Source organism: Thamnophis sirtalis, unplaced genomic scaffold, assembly GCF_051295495.1.
Source record: "Thamnophis sirtalis isolate CommonGarterSnake01/CBP01778 unplaced genomic scaffold, rThaSir2_p1.2 scaffold_4, whole genome shotgun sequence".
Lineage (NCBI taxonomy): Eukaryota > Metazoa > Chordata > Lepidosauria > Squamata > Natricidae > Thamnophis > Thamnophis sirtalis.
Window position 1 is genome coordinate 105,899,471 of NW_028261384.1, and position 19,910 is coordinate 105,919,380.

At 39.5% G+C, this 19,910-nt stretch overlaps 1 protein-coding gene across 1 annotated transcript in view; it reads right to left on the minus strand.

Annotated features, from left to right (window-relative positions):
• SHANK1 (SH3 and multiple ankyrin repeat domains 1) overlaps positions 1–19,910 on the minus strand; it is a 98,596-nt gene that overhangs the window by 55,120 nt on the left and 23,566 nt on the right. Inside the window, exons 2-8 of the mRNA XM_087713687.1 lie at positions 16,954–17,196; positions 10,000–10,203; positions 3,380–3,451; positions 2,067–2,175; positions 1,812–1,963; positions 731–898; positions 385–501 (exon numbers count right to left, since the gene is read on the minus strand). Of these exons, the coding sequence (XP_087569813.1) occupies positions 385–501; positions 731–898; positions 1,812–1,963; positions 2,067–2,175; positions 3,380–3,451; positions 10,000–10,203; positions 16,954–17,163 (1,032 nt within the window). The 5' untranslated portion in view covers positions 17,164–17,196. The remainder of the gene's footprint in view (positions 1–384; positions 502–730; positions 899–1,811; positions 1,964–2,066; positions 2,176–3,379; positions 3,452–9,999; positions 10,204–16,953; positions 17,197–19,910) is intronic.

The following is a 19,910-nucleotide window of genomic DNA, read 5'->3' on the forward strand; positions in this document are numbered from 1 at the left end:
GTGCAATGAATGATGCGGGTATCACCCCCACTAGAGAGATTGCGAAATCAATTCTATGTGAAGGCTAAAAGTACTTGTATTGAGAATAGCTGCAATACAGAATCTTGCTAGTTTACTTCTATTTTTCCTTCTCTATTTCTTATACCAACTGAATTAGGGAGACATTGACATTGGAGACACTGACATTAGGGAGATCTCCTTGTCAATATTATCTCCAGAACATTACTTCAGCCCCTTTTGCCTAGATAATGGTTCCAGCATATCATTGTCAAGATCATCATCCTTACTCTCTACAACAGGAGTCCTCAGCAGGAGTCCAGACTTCCAGATGCTTTAAATCACTTTATTGATTAATGTTGGAGTGTAAAAATTAATCATTCTTACCTTGTTGTAGAGTGCACAGATGTGCAATGCTGTATTCCCGGATGCGTTCTGTGCACCTGGCTCAGCACCATAAAAAAGCAGGTGTTCCAAATGCTGGGAGTTTCCATGTTGGCAAGCCTGGTACGTGGAGAAACAGAGGTCAGGAATGGAAGGTCTAGGGGTAGATGGTCAGATGGACATGTGCAAGTCACAGCCACCCCCCCTCAATCTTTAGACTTCAAGCCAGCCCTAGCAGGAAACACATACAGGGCATAAAGTGGGTTGCTAGTTTCCTTGCCCACACAATTGAGTCACCACGCATGGAAATTTGGGATGGCTGGATTTTGACTGGTATGAAGGACCTCACCTGGTGTATTTCTTGCCAGCCATTCTCATCAGTGGTGCCAATGTAGGCTCGATTGTACAGCAGAAGTTCACAGCAGTGTGGGTCACCTCCAACCATAGCTGTATGGTAGAGTGGGGTCAGTCCACGGCGGTCCTTATAATTGGGGGAGCCACCCAGGTCCAAGAGTGCCTGTGTAAGCCACAGAGAAAAATATAGCTGAGCAATGGCAGCATCAGTCCAACATTGCTTCCTATCCTGAGTAAAGTCAAACTTGCTCTATGGCAATTTTGGGGGCATCAAGCAGCATTAGTGGTAATACATAGACCCGACCATGTTTTTTTTTTAACTTTTATTTTTAAAATCCGTTATTTCAACTCACAATGCCTCCAGAAATTGTGGGTGCTTCAACATTAAGAAAAGATTGGACAACAGTTTGTCTGAAATGGTATAAGATTTCCTGTTTGAGCAGGTGGGTGTGGATGTGTGAACTAGAAGACCTCCAATATCTCTTCCAACTCTGTTATTCTATTAACTCTTTCCCTTTTGTGAAAGGATACCTGGATGAAATCAAAAGTTTGCTTCCAAGGGTGTCTTTTGAAAAAATGATTTATTATCTTAGGAATAGGTTTCTCTGTTATTTCTCCAAACTGCAATAAACAGTTTACTCTTCCCCAAGTATATTAAACCCAGGATTTCTTGAATATTATCTCACATTATGAAATTCTTGCCAAGTATGTTCTATGAATCTACTGATGAAAAAATTGCACACCTCTTCTCTGTAATTAGAAGAGCCAATTTCCCTGGATTATTATAATTGTTTTTTATCTTAATTTTGGGTGCTATGAGAGAGAGAGATTGAGAAGGGGGGAGGGAGGGAGGGAGTCTGTCTGTTTGTCTGTCTCTGTCTCTCTGTCTCTCTGTCTCTATCTATCTATCTATCTATCTATCTATCTATCTATCTATCTATCTATCTATCTATCTATCTATCTATCTATCTAATAAAATGTACATTATTAGTCGACTATGCCAATAGGCAGAAAATTAAAAAGATCTCTATTACCCTTGCCATAATCTCCAAGCACAAGTTAGCATTTGACTTTACCATGAGGGCCGAATAGTGGTGAGAACAGACAGCTCTGTGAAGTGCTGTGGCTCCATCTCTTGCCCGGAAATCTATGTGGGCACCGCCAAGGCACAGTAGCCGGATCACATCAATGGTCCCATCTAATTGGGCAGCCAACGTCAAAGGTGTTTCTGCAGAGAAAACCTTGCATTATTACTGTGGGGAGGAATGTTGTGTAGCTGGCATCCAAAGTCATTCTTCCCCCCCTCTTTGTGTCTCCCAGATGGCACTTACCACCAGTATCAGAATCATGATAGTTTGGATCGAGCCCTTTGTCCAAGAGCCGTGCCACTTTTTCAGCTGCTCCATGTTGCACATATTCCAGGAACTTCTTCAAACCCGTCTGGGGAAAGATTTGTCAATTATAACCAATGAGGATTGGATGGAAAAACTACAATGTAGGTTTAAAAGAGGAATAAAGCTGAGCTCGACCAAAAGCTCAAGCCATTCATAACTTCTTGAGGCTGAATGAATTTTAGTTTAAACAAAGAACAACCTGTCCTCAACAATCCTCTCATCCATCATGTTACAGCAAACAATTGTCTTTAACTACAAGCTTCATTTTACTTTTTACACTAATTATGTGTTTATTTGTCTGCCTCCAAAATGTACTAAAAAGCTTACTAAAGCTTGCCTTAAAATTACTAAAGATTGAGGGGTCCTTAATGCTCTCTGAACTTGCTTGTTTTCTTGCAGACATTTCATTAACCTAACTAGGTAGTATCATCAGTGCTGTTTGCTGTCAGTTTACATTCTGGTGTCTTGCCTGTTTGTGTGGATGAGGGTTGTTTTAGAGATTCTTTTGTTGGGCTGTTTATTGATGGCTCTTTGGCAGTTCCTTGATTGGGCTATTGCTTACTTGATTGTTGGTCTTAAGTTAACCTTGGAGTTAATCTATGTTGATCTAGGTGCTGATTACTGGTGGAAAGGTGCTGGAGTCTTTTTGTTCTCTTTTGGGCTGGTTGATTGTCTATAGATGTTGTTAATGTCTATAGGTTTATTTACTCCCTGGCATTTTTGGACTTGGCCTGATCTAGGATTGTCACATTTTCTCAACTGAAACTATGGTGAAATCTACAGGTTTAACTCCTATATTTTGGAATTTGTTAAAAAAAACAAAGAGAACATTTCAGAGTCAAAAACAGGCAATTTGCTGCAAAATTCTGACGTATTTGGGGAACGTTCGAAGATGGTGCAAGGAGCTATAGATTGTCTGTCCCTTAAATGTCAATAAATGTCAATAAACTTACTAAGCAGAAACATCTGCTAGCTGGTATTCTTCTTTGTATTAAGTCTTATTAATGCAGGCATGTCAATAAGGTGACCAAACAACCAGCCTGATCTTTTATCCTTATTAGTCTGCTGGAAGGCTAGTACCTCTTAAAAGGAGCAGGGAAGATTAAATAAAAAAGTAAACTCTTATACTTTGTCTTATTTGCATAATAGACATCTAAAAGGACAGGCCAACTTTACATATTGGATGATAATTCAAAAAGCTGGGATTTTTACAGCCAATTTAGATTCTCTCCAGAGACTGATTTTCTCACCTTTGTGTGAAGTTTTGCTAGCTGCTTCTCATCAAGGTTGGTTTGCTTGTATACTCGTGTCTTGTAGCGGAACTGTAGAGAAGATGACAATAAGAGGACCAGAGAGAAAGGGGAGGTGGGGCATTGACTGCAGCTGTACACAGAATGGATGTATTTGCAGCCTCGGTTAAAACATGAATGAATATAAATAAACGTAAATAAAGTGATGGTTTCTTTCTCCCATAGAGATGCTACCCATTCATGGCATGTTCGAAGGCTAGTATCTAATTCAACTGAATGGCACAATTCTGCAAATTTAAAACACATAATAGATTCCTTCTCTGGCACCTTCCGGCATCCCTTTTTCACAAGACAGCAGATGCAAACACCTTGATGGATTGCTTACAGGTGTGTAATCACAGTTGTTGCCTAAACATTTCCAGAATCCCAGTAAGCATCTGTTTGACTTGGGCAGTTGCCACTCTCTTTCCCTGCCCTGACGCTCTCCCTCCATTCATTAATTTTCTTGGAGTGACACTCTTAACTGGCATCAAAGGTCCAATTTTTAATTTTCAGTGATGCCCAATAATTAGTACTTTCCTGAGGCAGAAAATCAAAAGCACAGTTGGATCCAGCAGGTTTGGGCTATTGGCTATAGATCCCTCCAGTATTTCTTGACAATATGGAATGGTGTAGAGGACACTTCATTCATAGCTTCACCTAAATCTAAAGCCATTCCTTGTTCTTTTAGTTCAGAGTTGCCCAATTTGTAGGCTGCATATGATGTCTGGTACATGTTTGGCATCCCCCTAAGACACCTCCACCGTATCAGTTCCAGAAAAAGCCTGCTTTTGGGAGTGGCGGGGAATGGGGGAAGAAATGGAATATTTTTTTATTGGTGTCCTAAGCTTTTTCAATCCATTACATCCCTTAAACCATCAGTGATACCATCCCGTCCAATAAAATTATTTTTTCGGGTATGGAGTTTACTCACCAGAAAGAGGCATCTGCAGGGAAGGTCAAGAGTGGGCAAATGACAAAAGGAACATCATACTAATCTGATGCAAGTTGCAATGCATAGCTGTGATTCAGTTAAAACTTAGACAAAATTAATGATTGCATGCTGCTGAAATGTATGAAAAATGCTGAATTCAGAACACTATATGGGCTTTTAGCATTTCTCCACACTTTTCCATGAGTCCCTATGGATAGAAAAATGAATGTCCAGTTCCACCTCCTCTGAGCATTACAGCTTTAATTTCCATAGATCTGAAAGAAATGCATCATTTTTGAATATTCATATGATTCAGTACCTCCCACTCTTCAAAAATGACTCAAGACAAATTTATATTTCCAGACCTTAGCTAATTTATCATTTTCCCTCTGTGGTCTTACTTTGTCCTTCCCACTCTCCTGCACTTCATGCATCTGATTAATCATATTGCAAGTTTACGGGCAAGGCTTCCTTACTGTTAATCTGATTATTACCAGCCCTTCAATCTCATTGAAGGTTTTAACAGGAATTAAGCATGACTAACTTCTAGATCCAAACTGTTACAGGCTGTATTTGACTGTAGCTTAATAGAAGGCAATTACAGTTCTGGAAAGAAACACATCCAACTTTCATCATTCCCCTATATTCCATAATTTTTCAAAACTCTTCCACATTGTAGGATCAGTTTCTTTGTGGACCCAAAGATTGTTAGGAAGATGGATACATAATCTTGGATGTCCAACAAAAGTTAGATATATTTGATGCATTCTTCTTTAATCTTGAGATTAAAGAAGAATGCAAAGAAAATAGATAAATGTTTAACAGCATTGAGCTTTAGTTTCTGTAATTTATAAAAAAACAACAACACCAAGTTGCTGACCTTAGGCTTGTGAAGCAACTGGCAAGCAAGAGAAAATTTGCACATACAGATAGTCCTCAATTTACAGCAGTTCATTTTGTGACCATTTGAAGTTACAACACTGGAAAAAATGACTTGTTGCAGTTTTTCACACATATGTCTTTTGTAGCATCCCCACAGTCATATGATCAAAAATTAGATGTTTGGCAGTTGGCTCATATTTATTATGATTGCAGTGTCCCCAGGGCCATTTGATTCCCTGTTGCAACCTTCTGCCAAGCAAAGTCAATGAGGAAGCCAGATTCACCTAACAAGCATGTTACTAACTTAACAACTGCAGTGATTCACTTAAGAAATTGTATCAAGAAAGGTCATAAAATGGGCCAAAGCTCACTTAACTGTCTCGCTTAGCAACAAAAATTCTAGACTTGGAGGAGGAGCCAATGTTGCGGCGAGATGGCTGTATGGTCTCAATGCTTTTAGACACAGCCAACACTTTTGCCACTGAGTGGTCCAAACCGACCTAAACCATCCCGAAGAAACGGTGAACAGAAAGAATACGTCTTGCTAATCTCGGGGATATCGCAAAATCCTCGAAAGAAGCAAGATAAGTTCTTCAAGCTGGTGACAAAAAATCCAGCCAAGGCTGACCAAGTTGGGGCAGCTCCAAAATGGAAGGATACGGAAAGAAAAAGTGTTTCCAGCTGGTGAGGAATTTTTATTGTTTTAAAAAAAGAGACTGCCTATAAAAACTCAAAAAAACTATTTAAATCAAAGAATAGAAGAATCAATGGTTTTAGACAGTGGTTATCTTACTTTTTAAATGTTATTTACATGGATCGAATCTATGTAAACCTTTTGAAACGGATGGATTAAGTTTTCTTCTTCTACTTTCTCTTTGTGACTCTGTAATTTACAGACTAAAGTTTTCCTCTTTTATTGCTGTGGGTATTTTTCTAATTCATTTAAAGATTGGACCTTTTTTTCTAATTTGATATACAAAAAAGATATAAAAAGAAACTCTTTAATAGTGTCTCCGCTCTGGAGGCTGGGAGGTATTGTTGATCAGAGTTTTGTGTATTCAAAATGGAACGTTTTTCTTTCTTTCACGGATTGCTTTGACTTGACACCACAAGGCTTTAATGTTTGGCTAAAGACTGATAAGAGCACACAGATGTCCCTTTGAAGTATGTTTTCAACCAGAGAGAAGTGAGAGCAGAGTTCTTTGGGAATCTATGCTTTAATTTTGTTGATTTTTCAAGCTAGAGTAGCTGTGTTTGTCAAAATGACACAATCCCAAGGAAAAATAGAGGTCTTGACTTTGCAAAATATATTTTTAGACTACAGAAATTATCAAATATAGTAGAGAAAAAACTGGAATACCTAGAGCACATGACAAGAAAATATGATGAAAAAATTGAAAATGTTCATCAAATGCAAAACCTGGTGATTGAAACTCAAAAAACTGAAGTGGAAAATGAATATAAAGAGATTAAACCTGCTGATATCTATGGTAGTTGGTTTGTTCCTGAAAATGGAAAGAATGGAATACAGAAAGAAGAATTAAATGGAGAGGAAATCTATTTCAAAGGTCAAGATATAGAAGAAGATAAAATTAAAGAATCTATGGATTTAAAGAAAGAAATTCCACTAGCAAAAATTTTGATAACACTGCTGACAATCAAATACAAACTGAATAAGGAAACAGAAAAAGGGCATCAAGATTATATGAGAGATCTTATAAGCAAGGAGTTGCTAAGAGGAGTCCATACAAAGCTGATCAAGAAGATGACTAGAAGATGACTAGACAAATGGCAGAAGATATGAGATTGTTTTGTTATTGGAAAGATACAGGTTGATAGATGGAAGAATATAACTTAAAACTAGTTAAACTTAGTGAAACTTAGTTATAATATATATAGTTAAAGAAATAATTGATAATGATAATAATGTATACAATGTGTAGTGTTATGATAAGTATTAATTGGATATGAATATTGAATGGTACCCATAAAAGGAAGATTAGAAATCCTTTTGGATTATATATAAAGGTTAATAAAAAAGAACTAAGTTAGATACAGTTAAGTTTTGATTATTAGGGGGAAAATGTTATGATACAGGATATAGTCAAATAAAGGAGGGATAATGATGACAACCTATATATATGTATGGGTACAATATAAGGAAATTGGATGAAAATTGTAAACAGTGATCTGGAAAGGAGGATTAGAATAGTTTGTTACTAAATATTATGGATGTTTAGCTAGAATAGGACATAAGGATTCAGTGTTATTGGAGGATTTTAGAAATATTAAATGAAATGCCAGTATGTGGTTATGTATTAAATCTTGGTATATTTCATGATCAAGGATGTTTAAACAATTATAGTCAAATAAAAATGGACGTATAAGGGTAACATGTATAAATATTTGAGTTAAAATACTTGAGTTAATATGAATTATGCTTGATGACTGTGGAAGAGATGCACGAAAACCTTTACACTTTCTACAGTATGTAAAGAAGAAAGATTTTATGTATTGTGTTTGTTTTGAAAATAAAACTAAATTCTATTTTTTTAAAAAATTCAAGACTCAATTGTGGTCATAAATCAAGGACTAGCTATATAATGAAATGGTTTTTTTTAAAAAACTACAGAGCCTCATGGAGGCTTAGCATACATATTAAAATATAAAATCCAATGTATGTGAATGTGAATGCTTTCCTTTCCTGAATGCTACTTAGCAATTGTCCTGGAGGAACGAGAAAGAAATCAGTCATACCCTGAGAATCCATACCCCAGTAAGTCAAGCCAGATGGTTATAGATCAGGGGTGGGTTCCTGCCAGTTCCTGCCAGCTCACTGATTGACTGGCTCACCAATTGCCCTGCCCGCCTCTAAGAGTCCTATCTAAACCTTAAAGTCTTAAAGCTGTTAAGTTTGAACACCCCTGGGTTTTTTTTTTCCCTAAAGGGTTAGGGGTGCAAGGGTCTTGTAACTTGACAGCTTTAAGACTTGCACACTTCAATGCCAGAGTTCCTGAGCCAACATGACTGGAGGAGGAATTCTGGGAGTTGAAGTCCACAAGTCTTAAAGCTGTCAAGTTTGAACACCCCTGGGTTTTTTTTTTCTAAAGAGCTAGGAGTGTAAGGGTCTTTTAACTTGACAGCTTTAAGACTTGCATGTTTCAAATGCCAGAGTTTCTGAGCCAACATTTTGGTTGCTAAACAAAAGCATTGTTAAGTGAGTTTCACCACGTTTTACAAGTTGGCCATGCCCACCCAGTCACATGACTGCCAAGCCATTCTCATCCGGCCACATGGCCAGCAAGCCACTCCCACAAAGCAGGCCACACCTACAGAAGAGGTTCTGAAAATTTTGAAACCCACCACTGTTATAGATATACATAGTCCTTGTTTAGTAACCACAGTTGGCAACTCAGTCATTAAGTGAAATGAAACATCACTCTTTTACAATTTTGCTTCAGCTTTCCTTTGCAACAGACTTGTGAAGGTTGTAAATGTGAGGACTTTTTCATCACCATCATAACTGGAAACAATTGCTAAACAAGGCATTCCTTAAAGGAAGTCTCCCTGCATTTACATCTATAGGGAAAGAATAGATAACCTATAGCCAAAGTGCAAATTTGTAGCTTCTGCAAATCTTACCAAATTTCAGCAATTATTTTTCTCATCAATTTTCAGTAAAAATGGAAAAAGCGTATAGTCTTTAGGCTTTATAGATCAATTCTGCTCAAATATCACTTCCCCTCAAACACAAAAACAGGTCCCAGGAAATTCAAGTCCTACTCATTTTGATGCTAGAAATCTATTGTTGCCTCAACTACTAACCACTATTTCTTTTATTGATATAATGGCCATGGCTACTAAAAAAATTTCCCCAGGCTTGAAAGTTCCCAGTCTGCAGTTCTGGCCAGTTTTTCACTCTCCTCAACACTTGAAAGCATTGGTGAGTAAAGAAATCTCTGATGAAGAGCAAGAAATGAGTACGGCCTCCCCCATAAAAGAAAAATATGAGTTAGCTGGCTGGAAGTTGTTGTTGCTATGCTCCATTTAATTAATTCCCTTTCATAAAAGCAAGCTGAACCAACTACCCATTATCTTGGAGAAGCATAGACAACAGGACCAGGAAATTGCCAATTGAAGGTTATTGGATTTCCTATTTAATCTTTTTAAACTTTTGTCACATGTATTTTTATGTTGTACGCTGCCCTGAGTCCTTTGGGAGAAGGGCGGCATATAAGTCCAATAAAACCCAACCAAACCCAACCAAACCAGTGGAATACAGAGGCTTGTCCCACATTGACTTCACAGCCACATTGGTTCAGTTCACTACAAAAGTAGGCAGGGAAATATTTGGTGCTTTAAAATCAACTTGGCTGGGCAGCACAGTAGTTTTATTGTATGTGCAATTATTGACTAGACATTAGCAACCAGCAAGGCGAAGGAGAGGAAATGATAGCTTCGTTCCTAGTGGTAGTAGGAATAATAGAAAACAAAGGTGAGTCAAGTGATAGAAGCCTTGGAAAGGAGGAAGGAAACCAGAGCCAAAAATATCACCTTGCCTAGGAACCATTTACATCAGAAATGCTTCTCAAGTTAGTGATGATGTAAGCAGCCTTTCTTAGTCAGGGTTTTTGCAAATAGTGGACAACTCTATGCACATACTGCTATTTGGTTTTTTTTTTTTTTAGAGTAAACTACCAGTGTTCTCCCATAATGCTCATCCCTCTCTGACCCAAGAGTGCTGTCAGATAAGCAGCAACCTTACCTCAAGATAGGGTACCCCCTTTTCAAAACTCTGTGGGTACTCGCGCAAGAGTCGCTCTTCATCTAGGAATTTCGCATCCCGGCCATTGGTGGCTGGCTGGAAGAGTCCATAATTTAGAACATCCTTGAGGCTTTCGTTGAGGGTGCAGAGAATTTGTTGTTTTGCCACCCAAATAGCTGCATCAGGGTTGAAACGTAGGCATTTCTAAAGCAGAAACAGGCCATGCAAGAGAAGGGTGTGGATAGAAAGCAAAACAATTCCATCAAATTGGCCCCAAATAATTGCATGATTCTGCCCCAAGGGAGCACTGTGTGTTCTATAATAATGCTTTTTAGCCCTTGCATATAAGTCTGTTCTTTTCCTCCTTCTATAATAGCAAACCTTGGTTAATCTGAAATAGCTAGGCTGGGTCAGTCTAGTTAGTAGGGCCATGGACAGCTTTGGGTATGATTTCAAAAAGGCATTTTGGAGCATGCGGGAGCATAAAAATAGAACCCATCTGCTACACACAATCCAGGGGAAAGGCCCAGCTGCTTAAAACAGCTTGTGTTCCTGAACACTTTGAAGCACCTTTCTGAAACTCAGCCTAAAGCACAAACAGCCCTAGTGGTTTGTACTTAGATGGAAGACCTGTAGGCAATATCAAGATTAAAGGCTAGACTCTTGGAAGAAGGTAGTGGCGAAACACTTCTATATTCTTGCCAAGAAAGCTATTGATGCGTTCATGAAATTACCAGGAATCCATCTCAACCTGGAGAAAACTTACTTTAATATCAGAGAGAGATTGAGCAGGCCTCACAGTCTCACTGATACAAAGAGTTTCTGGATTCAATTAAGACATTTTTAATGAGAAGAGCACCAGGCAGGGGAAAACTTAATCTTGGCAAGCCTCTGTCCAGAGCCAGAAATAGGAGTCTGGGAGTACTGTATCGTGATAGAAAATCAATCCATGTGAGCGGTGGCTTAAAAGTAGCTTACATTTATACTTATTTAGGTGCATTAAATAAGTTTTAATACAATGTTATTTTCATACTAGCATTCTTCAGTTATTCTAGTGCCTTTGCATTCAACCTTTGGTTTGGCCATTTTGCGGAATCTGAATTTTTCCGCATATGTCCATAAATGAAACAGAGGAATTTGCATTCTTAATTGAAACTCATTGTTCAAGTAAGGCAGTTGCTGCCTTTCCCAGAGAGCCTAGGTCTTACAGACCTTCTAAAACGATGACCTAGGGCAGCTCCAGCCGTCACTTTTTTAAAAAATATACGTTATACCACTGAGTGAGCCATAGCACAGAGGTGGTACTATTGAAAGTGCCAGCATTCGTTCAGAAAAATTGCAATATATCTAATGAGTTTCCCTCAGACGTATCTATTTTGATGGAAGTTGTAGCCCAACATATAAAGAAAGATTGCTGCAAACAGTGGTATTTTTGACTTTAGATATAATGAAAATAGTGGGTGTGTCTTTAAATAATTATTTGTTTTAATGTTGCATATATCAAAACATGAGCAATTCCAGGGCCTTTCACTTCATTTTGAGCACCGGGATTCTGCGCATATCTTCCCACAATTTCCTCTCACAGATCTATTGTATCAGCTTCTCTGTGTTAATGTTTCCTATGTGATCCATCATTTGTTTATTGCCCATAGGAGATGTCAAAATGTGATAGCAGCAGGATGCTGTGTAAGGGAAACTATGTTAGATCCACTTATCCCATCAGGACTAGCAAGAGAGGCATGTTGCAAGGCCCATTTATGAAAGAGTATCATCTAGTGCAAGGCCACTTCAGGATTGTATTTGACGTGTGTGTGTGTGTGTGTGTGTGTGTGTGTGTGTGTGTGTGTGTGTCCAAGTGGGCATGGTCATGGTGGGCGTGGCCAGATCGACATCACCTATGTCAGGGCCACCTGTGGGATGGGGGGAGGGATCCACTTTTGCTAGTAATTTGTTTTGCTAGCACTCTGCCAGCAAAAATGGAGCTTCCCCACCCCTGCACACACACCTCAACTCCATTTTCTGTTGTGATGGCTTCCTGCAGCCCTCTGCCAGTGAAAAGGGCCATCACACTGCCCCCCTGAGCTCCATTTTCGCTTGCAGAGGTACCACAGACCAGTCCTTGCTGTTTCCAGGGTGGCCCGTGGGCTCTATCTGGCCGGCAGGTCTTGAGTTTGACACCCCTGATCTAATGGGACTCGGGGGGGGGGGGACTTTATCTATTGGGGCATCCACCCCTGTACAACAAACCTTTGTGCTGGACCTTGGATTGGCCTGGATCTCCTAGTCTTTAAGAAGATCTTGAAGATATGGCTCCGGTGCTATGCCTGATGGGCCAACAATGGTGGGGAATTCCTGTAATGGCTGTGTTGAATTGATGTAAGATGTATTCTGCCACTAATCATGATTTTGTTTTTTAAAATTGATTAGGAATTGTTTTTATATGTTTGCATGTGCATTGGTTAACAATGATAGTGATCTATCACTATTATTGTATGTCACTGAGAGCTTATGCAATGGAGACAAATTCCTTGTGTGTCTAATCATACTTGGCCAATAAAGAATTCTAATTCTAATTGGGGCCAGAATTTCCATTACTAAACGATGCAGTCATAGGACGCAATATCAAATGACTACCTCGCTGAGCAATGGCATCCCAGGACTCCCAGTTGCTGTCATTAAGCAACAACCATGGATCCTTAAGAAAGTCCTGGGCTACTTGTAACAGGAGAGGAGACATTAAAGTGCAATATAAGGTGTAGCATGTGGTGTGATTGGAGATGATTGTTACAAGAAAGGGGAGGGTGGGTGAGGGCACACCAAGTCGCAGTGCAAGCATAGCAAAGTAATTGCTGCTGGGTGACTTACAGGAGTGACTTGTGATCTTTTCTCCATTGACTTTGCTTATGGGAATCTGGCAGAGAAGTTTGCAAATGGTGATCATGTGTCTGTGGGACACTGCAACCATTGCAAGTGTGAGCCAGTTGCCAAGTGCCCAAATCACAATCACGTGATCACAGCATTACCGGGACAGCCAGAACTTTGAAGAACAGTGAGAAGTATGAATGTAGCTTGAAGAAGTCACCTAATGAGTGGTTGTTAAATGAAGACAACCTGTATTGGTTTCTTACGTGGTCTTATTAGACTGTTTTTACCTGCTAGGGCAGGGGTGCCAAAGTCAAGGCCCGCGGTCTGGATCCAGTTCACAGGGTACTTAGAACTGGTCCACAGGGCCATCCTGGAAAAAGCAAATGACCAGCTCGTGGTGTCTCTGCCAGTGAAAATGGAGCTCAGGGGACTCAATTTTCAATGGCAGAGGGCTGCAGGAGGCTGTCGTGGCCAAAAACAGAGCCTAGGCGGGCCACACACTGTCTCCCAAAGCTCCATTTTTGCTGGCAGAGGGTTGCAGGAGGCTGTCGTGACCGAAAACGGAGCTTCAACAAATGATGTGGCCAAGCCCACCCACACCCACACCCTCCCTGAGGTCAAACACAACCAAGATGTGCCCTGCAATGAAATCGAGTTTGACACCCCCGTGCTAGGGACTGCTCAGAGTCACTTAGATAAGATGGGCAGCCATACAGATTGAATGAATAAAGCAGAGAAGTCTGAAGAATCCAGTCCTTCTGTCAAATGATGGAAGCATCGGTGAGACATCACCACAAGGTCCATACCATTTCTAAATATATGCAGTGTTTTGGAGCTCTACCTTGGTGGTACAATGCTGCTTCCATCACTTGTCCCATTCCCCCCCCCCCCCAAAAAAAACACCACACACACGTCCTTCCCTTCTGTGAATACTTTCTGAAGGAAATATATGGCAGGAAAAATAAGGGAAATATTATGCTGTACCCTTCAGGTACAGAAAACTAACTGCTATACTGCAGTCCTAACACAATCTTCTTCAAAATGGCACTTTCCTTATGTTCGGATGACAAATCTTCTTACTCTCAGCAAAGATCTGTCTGTGGATGATTGATCTTTTGATGGTTTTGTACATCCAGAAGGTGCCTAATTTGGAAAACCTGGTATATATTATGAATTATAGGATTTTGGCAAAAATATATACTTGAATGAAACAGGACTGGACATTCCTGCCTTTTGCTCCCTATGCATTTTATCCTTTCTGTCGATTTCTTGATACACCATAGTATCAAGATGTGGTTTCTCTTTACAACTTTCCTTGCAATTTATATCTCCTTCTCTCAGTGCTCAGACATCCAGGGTCAGAACTGGGGAGCAGGGGAAGGTAAGAAGGGACAATCAGTAAGACACATGCTGGCAACTCTATCCTTGTTTCCATGGCCACGACAATTTGTGATCTCTAGCAACGGTTTCCATGGTTGCCCCATGAATAGAAGTGGGGCCCAAATTGAACATTGGCAGGGCATTGGTTTAAAGAGACACTAAACATTTCTGGATGGGTAGAAAGAATATAACCCGTGGGTCTGTCTTTTCCAAAGTGACACTGACCAACATATTTGGTATTTCTGTGTGGCCACAACCTGGTGGATATGTTTATATTTTACAAACACACACACTGATATATAGTAGAAGCATTCTATGCATTATGAAGTCTATTTAGAACACAGTGTTAAAGAACAGAGAAATTAATTGGGTTAAATGAAAGAGAACATAAATTATTTTACACAGCTATTAATGAATTACAGAACAGAAGCCACAAATCTTTCACTTATACAATGGTTGATAGATTCTGTACTCTCTGAAACCAATCTGTATGTTCTTAGTTTGCTGAGGAAAATGACAATCATTAATTACTAAGTTTATATGGCATGTTTGATAAATAGCAGTAGTATATAACTTTCTCCCCTGGTTTCATATGATATCTACTAGTAACTAGATGAACCCTCTTCGATGTTGGGTCTTCAATTATGGCGGCTAGCAGCAGCTGTGAATGACTGGAGATGATAGCTACCATATCACTTCTCCAAACATCTCAAAGTGGCATTGCAGGAAATAAAAATAACAGCTCTTAAAACTCAATTATGCTTATGAAGAAAAGCTAATGTGCTAAGGTCTGCTGGATAATTAGCGTCCTGATAGCCGTCCAAGATCTCTATCCAAAATAGCTGTCCAACATTGTGTTTCTTGTGCTTTATTTTTTTCCAAAAGAGAAGCCCAGGTAATACACCTTGAGTTTTATTTGCAAAGATAATTCCTCAATTTCAAATAGGAAATCTACTATGTCTACCCTATGGTGACTGAAAGGCGCAATATGTGCTTAGGCAGTTCTTATCTCTCATAATCTTAGTTTTGGCATTATACCTTCTGGGATTGAGTCTTGGTTTAGATTGAAGACCCAATGCATATGGATCTTTACACTGAGATTAAGGACACAGAGAGGTTAGAGGGGTAGTTAATTTGACTGAAAAAAAGACAGATTGAGAAAATGGACTGCAATACAATAGAGATTGATTTAAGGCTCTCTAAAGGTTGTGTGATCAGCTCATTATAATGAATTCCTTCTGAAAGTAACAAACATCACAGGCTCTTATAAATTCTTCTCCAACTTACTCCTAATTCTGATTACAGCAAGTTACAATTTCTGGAATTCAAAGAAAAAATAGAGAGAGAGAGAGCCTCATGCCAGGAAAAAAAAGCCTCTAGTGTATAATTATATTTTAAACTCTTAATAAAAAAATCAAACTGTGCTTTAAAAAGAAGAAATGATAATCAGGATCTAATTGTCTCCTCCTATTATATTTTTTTTCACATGACTCTAACTCTAATCCTAATTTCACTCAACTACCTTTTCTTGGAGTTTGCACCATCACTTATCAGCTCACAATCTCTTATAAGAAGATGGGATAATCCAGGATATGTATATATGGAAGACTATGGAGAATTTCATAGCAACTCATATCAGCACATGCAGTTGCACATAATGAAAGCAAAGCATTTCTCAGATTCTCAGAGATGGTGAGGGCAGCTGTGCAAAAAAACTGGAAGGGGAGAGGAGGGGAAGGGAAGCATGCTTTGCCTAGATCTGCAGTTGTCTCTCCATATCAAAGAACTGCTGGATGAAAGTACAGGCAGTTGTGGCAGTGTCCTTGTTTTATTGCTAATGAAGCAAAAAAGTAGTATGTTCCTTTTATTGCTGAGCTCAGGGTGAATTCAGTTCTGCATTAATTACTCCTCAAAGGACAGTGGTGGACTTGGTGAGAGACTAAAAATGGAAGTTTAATCTTCTTTTGTCTGTCCATATTTCTTGTGCCACCCTTCCCTATAGCAGAATGAATGATTTAAAGACAAAGTCACCTGATGCTACACACATTCCTGCCCCAAAACCTACTGCAGATTTTTACCCGCCCTTAATAAGCTCATGCTGTGTGCAGCAGCACTCTGAAAGACGAAGAAATATAGCGAGCAGGGCGCCCTGGTTTAAAAGGGATGCTTTTGATTCAAGGAATAATTCCGTAAAACTGGGCACAATTGCATAACATCATGATCTACTGGAATACAAATTAGTTTCAGTAATCTGACACAAAAATAGAGTCCTCCTTTTGCTTACACTCCCTTGTGAATAGTAAAAACCTTGGGTCAGGGACCTGTTACTTTTATATTCCAATGCCTATAAATGACACGAAGATCATAAATGATTATAATATTCCAGGTGACTCAAGAAGTAGAAAAACTACATATCATTTGAAATAGGTTTGATTCTAGTGGCTTGCAATTGCCTTCTTCCATTTTTTTTTTAAATTATGCAATTTAATTCTATAACTTGATACCCCCTACCTTCATAGTCCCCATCCAAGTACCCACTGTGCTTGACCTTGTTTAGTTCCGAGACAGATCAAAATGGTCAAAAAGTCATAAATTGCTGGGGGGGAAATCAGCAAATAAAATTTTCCACCGCACCTTCAAAGCTCAGGGTGCCTCCTACAGTCTTTCAGCTTTCGCCCTCCCCTCCCTCCTTTCCCTGTGGTTCCTTACCGTCTGGTGCAAATCAGGAATACCAATTCGGAAGACCATCATACTGAAGTGAGCGTCTTCAGGTACTGACATGGAGCAATTGTGGGCAGGGTTAGCAGGACTGGCTGGGGGGCTGGGCCCCTCGTGGGAGCTCTCCGAGCCCGACTCCCCCTCGGGGCACTGGGAGAAGTGCTCCTCCTCCTCCGCACTTGATTCGGGGCTCTGGGGCATCGTCAGAGGTGCTGGGCACCATCACTGGCTGCACTGCAAGGATGAGGAGAGAAGAAAGATAAAGATTTTTCCATGGAGGAGAGCAACAAGGGATATATTACAAACAGCAGGTGGGACCTAAGAACATATACAATGATAGCCTCCCCATTCCAGAGCTATAAGATGGAGTCTTCTAAAATACACTTGTACACACTTACTTGTGACATCTTCACAGGCTGCAATGCTAACAAAAAATTTAAATCAAATAGTCCCAGAGCAAAACACCCATTCACACCTAAATAAAACCTTGGGCAAGTCTAGTACAAAGTCATCCTTTATACTTTCATAAATAAGCACAAATACTAAATATTATGTCGATTAAAAAAATAAAGGCACAGCAAGGTCATCCATGCTGTTTTGCAGGCCTGGGGTGAATGCTAATTATGTCACCCACCCACATCTTACTCTGTGTAGGAGGCAGATTGGGTTTCCTCCTTAAGGAGTTTCCTAGATTGTGACTCTCTATTCTCTGCTCAGTACCAGGGAATGGGAATTTCCTATTTTACAACTATGCAACAATGAGAGGAAAAAAGGATCTGAGATCAGTAAGTCTAGCTTCTATGTTAATTGAGATAATGCTAAGTAACTAAATCAGCCTTTCACAGTCTGGTGCTTTCCAGGTGTAACAGACTACAAGGTCCATCAAATCCAGCCAACTAAGAAGTACATGACTGGGAGAAGGCTGACAAACATGGTGTGCTGAACACTGGAAAAGTCTCCAGGGAATGGTAGCAACTGCTACTTCAATACAGCAAGCTGTCAACATATGTGTGCATGTAATGAGCTTTTCACATTGTGCAAGGTATGACTATCAGCCACCTGGTCTCACAGTAATAGATTCACACAAGCATATAGGAGAAAGAAAAAGCGGTTTGCATGTATTCAAGTATGCTTTCCAAGCAGTTTATAAAAAACTTGTTCAGACACATAGTGCTCAAAACATATATAAAATATCATTTGATTAGTCTAGCACATTTCAGATTTATGGCAATTATTTTTTTAAAAAGCTTGGAAAGAAATAATCCGGCCCTTCCATTTCCTTTTATCTTTTAGGTTTCTTCCTTTTGTTCTGATTGTGCCTCTGTTTTGTTCTATTTCCCCCGACTTTTTCCTCTCCTGTGCTCTCCCCATAAAGGTGGCAGGTATAAAAGCCCCGTCCCAAGCTCATCCCGGTCACATGCCAATCAGTTTCCCTCTCATCTCTCCCACCTCCACCCCACTCTCCTTCTCTGACTTTTCATGCTCTATGTCCCAGTTCCAGCTGGCCCCAAGGCCCATGTAATCTGGAAGCAAGCAGCACGTAATGTCCCAGAAAGTGTAACAAGACCTGGAATGACTGCCCTACTTTTGATACTAGCCCGAAAGGCTATTAATTAGCCCAAAAGGACATGGTTTGCCCTATGTTGTTGCTCCTCCAATTTCAGACAGACAAATACTTTACAAGGTGGAGGGAAACATAGCTCAAAGGATGAACATGCAGTTTGAGAAAGTCCAATTTCAAGCATTTTCAGGCACTTGTTTAAGACGATGGAGAAGTGTTGTTGACTGGGAAAAAAAAATTTGGGACTAAATTTTGATATCTGTTCCTTGTTTGATAATACACACCAGATCATGCCCTCTTGACCATGACCTCAGAGACTCATAGAGCTTTTTTCTGAGTCACCAGATATTGCTGTGGTTGAATAAAACACATCAAGAACAAAGATAATAACAAAAAAAACACCTGTCAAAGAAAAAAGAACTCTCCATGAAGCCAAGTGGACAATGACAGATGATTCAACAGCACAATTGCAGTGTTTCCTAGACTTTACACACTGTTACTGGTAGCTTTAATACCATAAATGCTTTGAGTATTAATAATAGTGATGACACATGATATCAGTGCAAGAACAATAAAACAATGTATTTTAATAGCATATCTAGGTCAGTGTTTCTCAACCTCAGACACTTTTAGATGTGTGGACTTCAACACCCAGAATTCCCCAACCAGCACTAGATGGAGAATTCACAGAATTGAAGTCCACATATTTTAATGTGGCTGAGATTGAGAAACCTTGATGTGGAGGAAGTCTCAAAGTTGTTCCATTACTGGTAGGGTACGGAACAAAACACAAAAATGTCAAGACTCTCCTGGAAAGAAGTTGAGCAATTATCTAGCTCAAGGTAAGGAACTGTACTGTTTGTTGCTTTATTACTGAAGAAAAGGCAAAATGCATCCATGGCTCCCACATTCATATAAATTGAATGAACATATAAATAAATACATTTTTAGAAGACATTTTAGAAAAAAAAATTTTTTTAAATCTTTTCACTGAACAAGGGCCATATTGCAGAAGATGCTTTTTGGCAGAAGCTGTCATTTTAGCTGTGAACAGTCACAGTATGATAGTAGAGAAAGATCCGAATAGCTATCATATCACACAAAAAACAACAAAAAAGAAGACTTAAAGTACTTCTCTCTCTGCATGCAGTAACCATAGTAAGCTTCAGCATGCGATGAAAGACACACACACAGAGAGAGCTATGTGTATTTAAAAGTGCCATGCATTATAAAGGGAGCATTTAACATCATGTTTAGTTAGATTTTGCCCAATCTGATATGTTCCAGGTATCTGGCTTTCAACTCCCATTAATCTAGTCTGTTCATACCAGTCACCTGTTAACAAATAAATAGGAGGAAAAACAGAAACCCCAAAATGAATTCACAA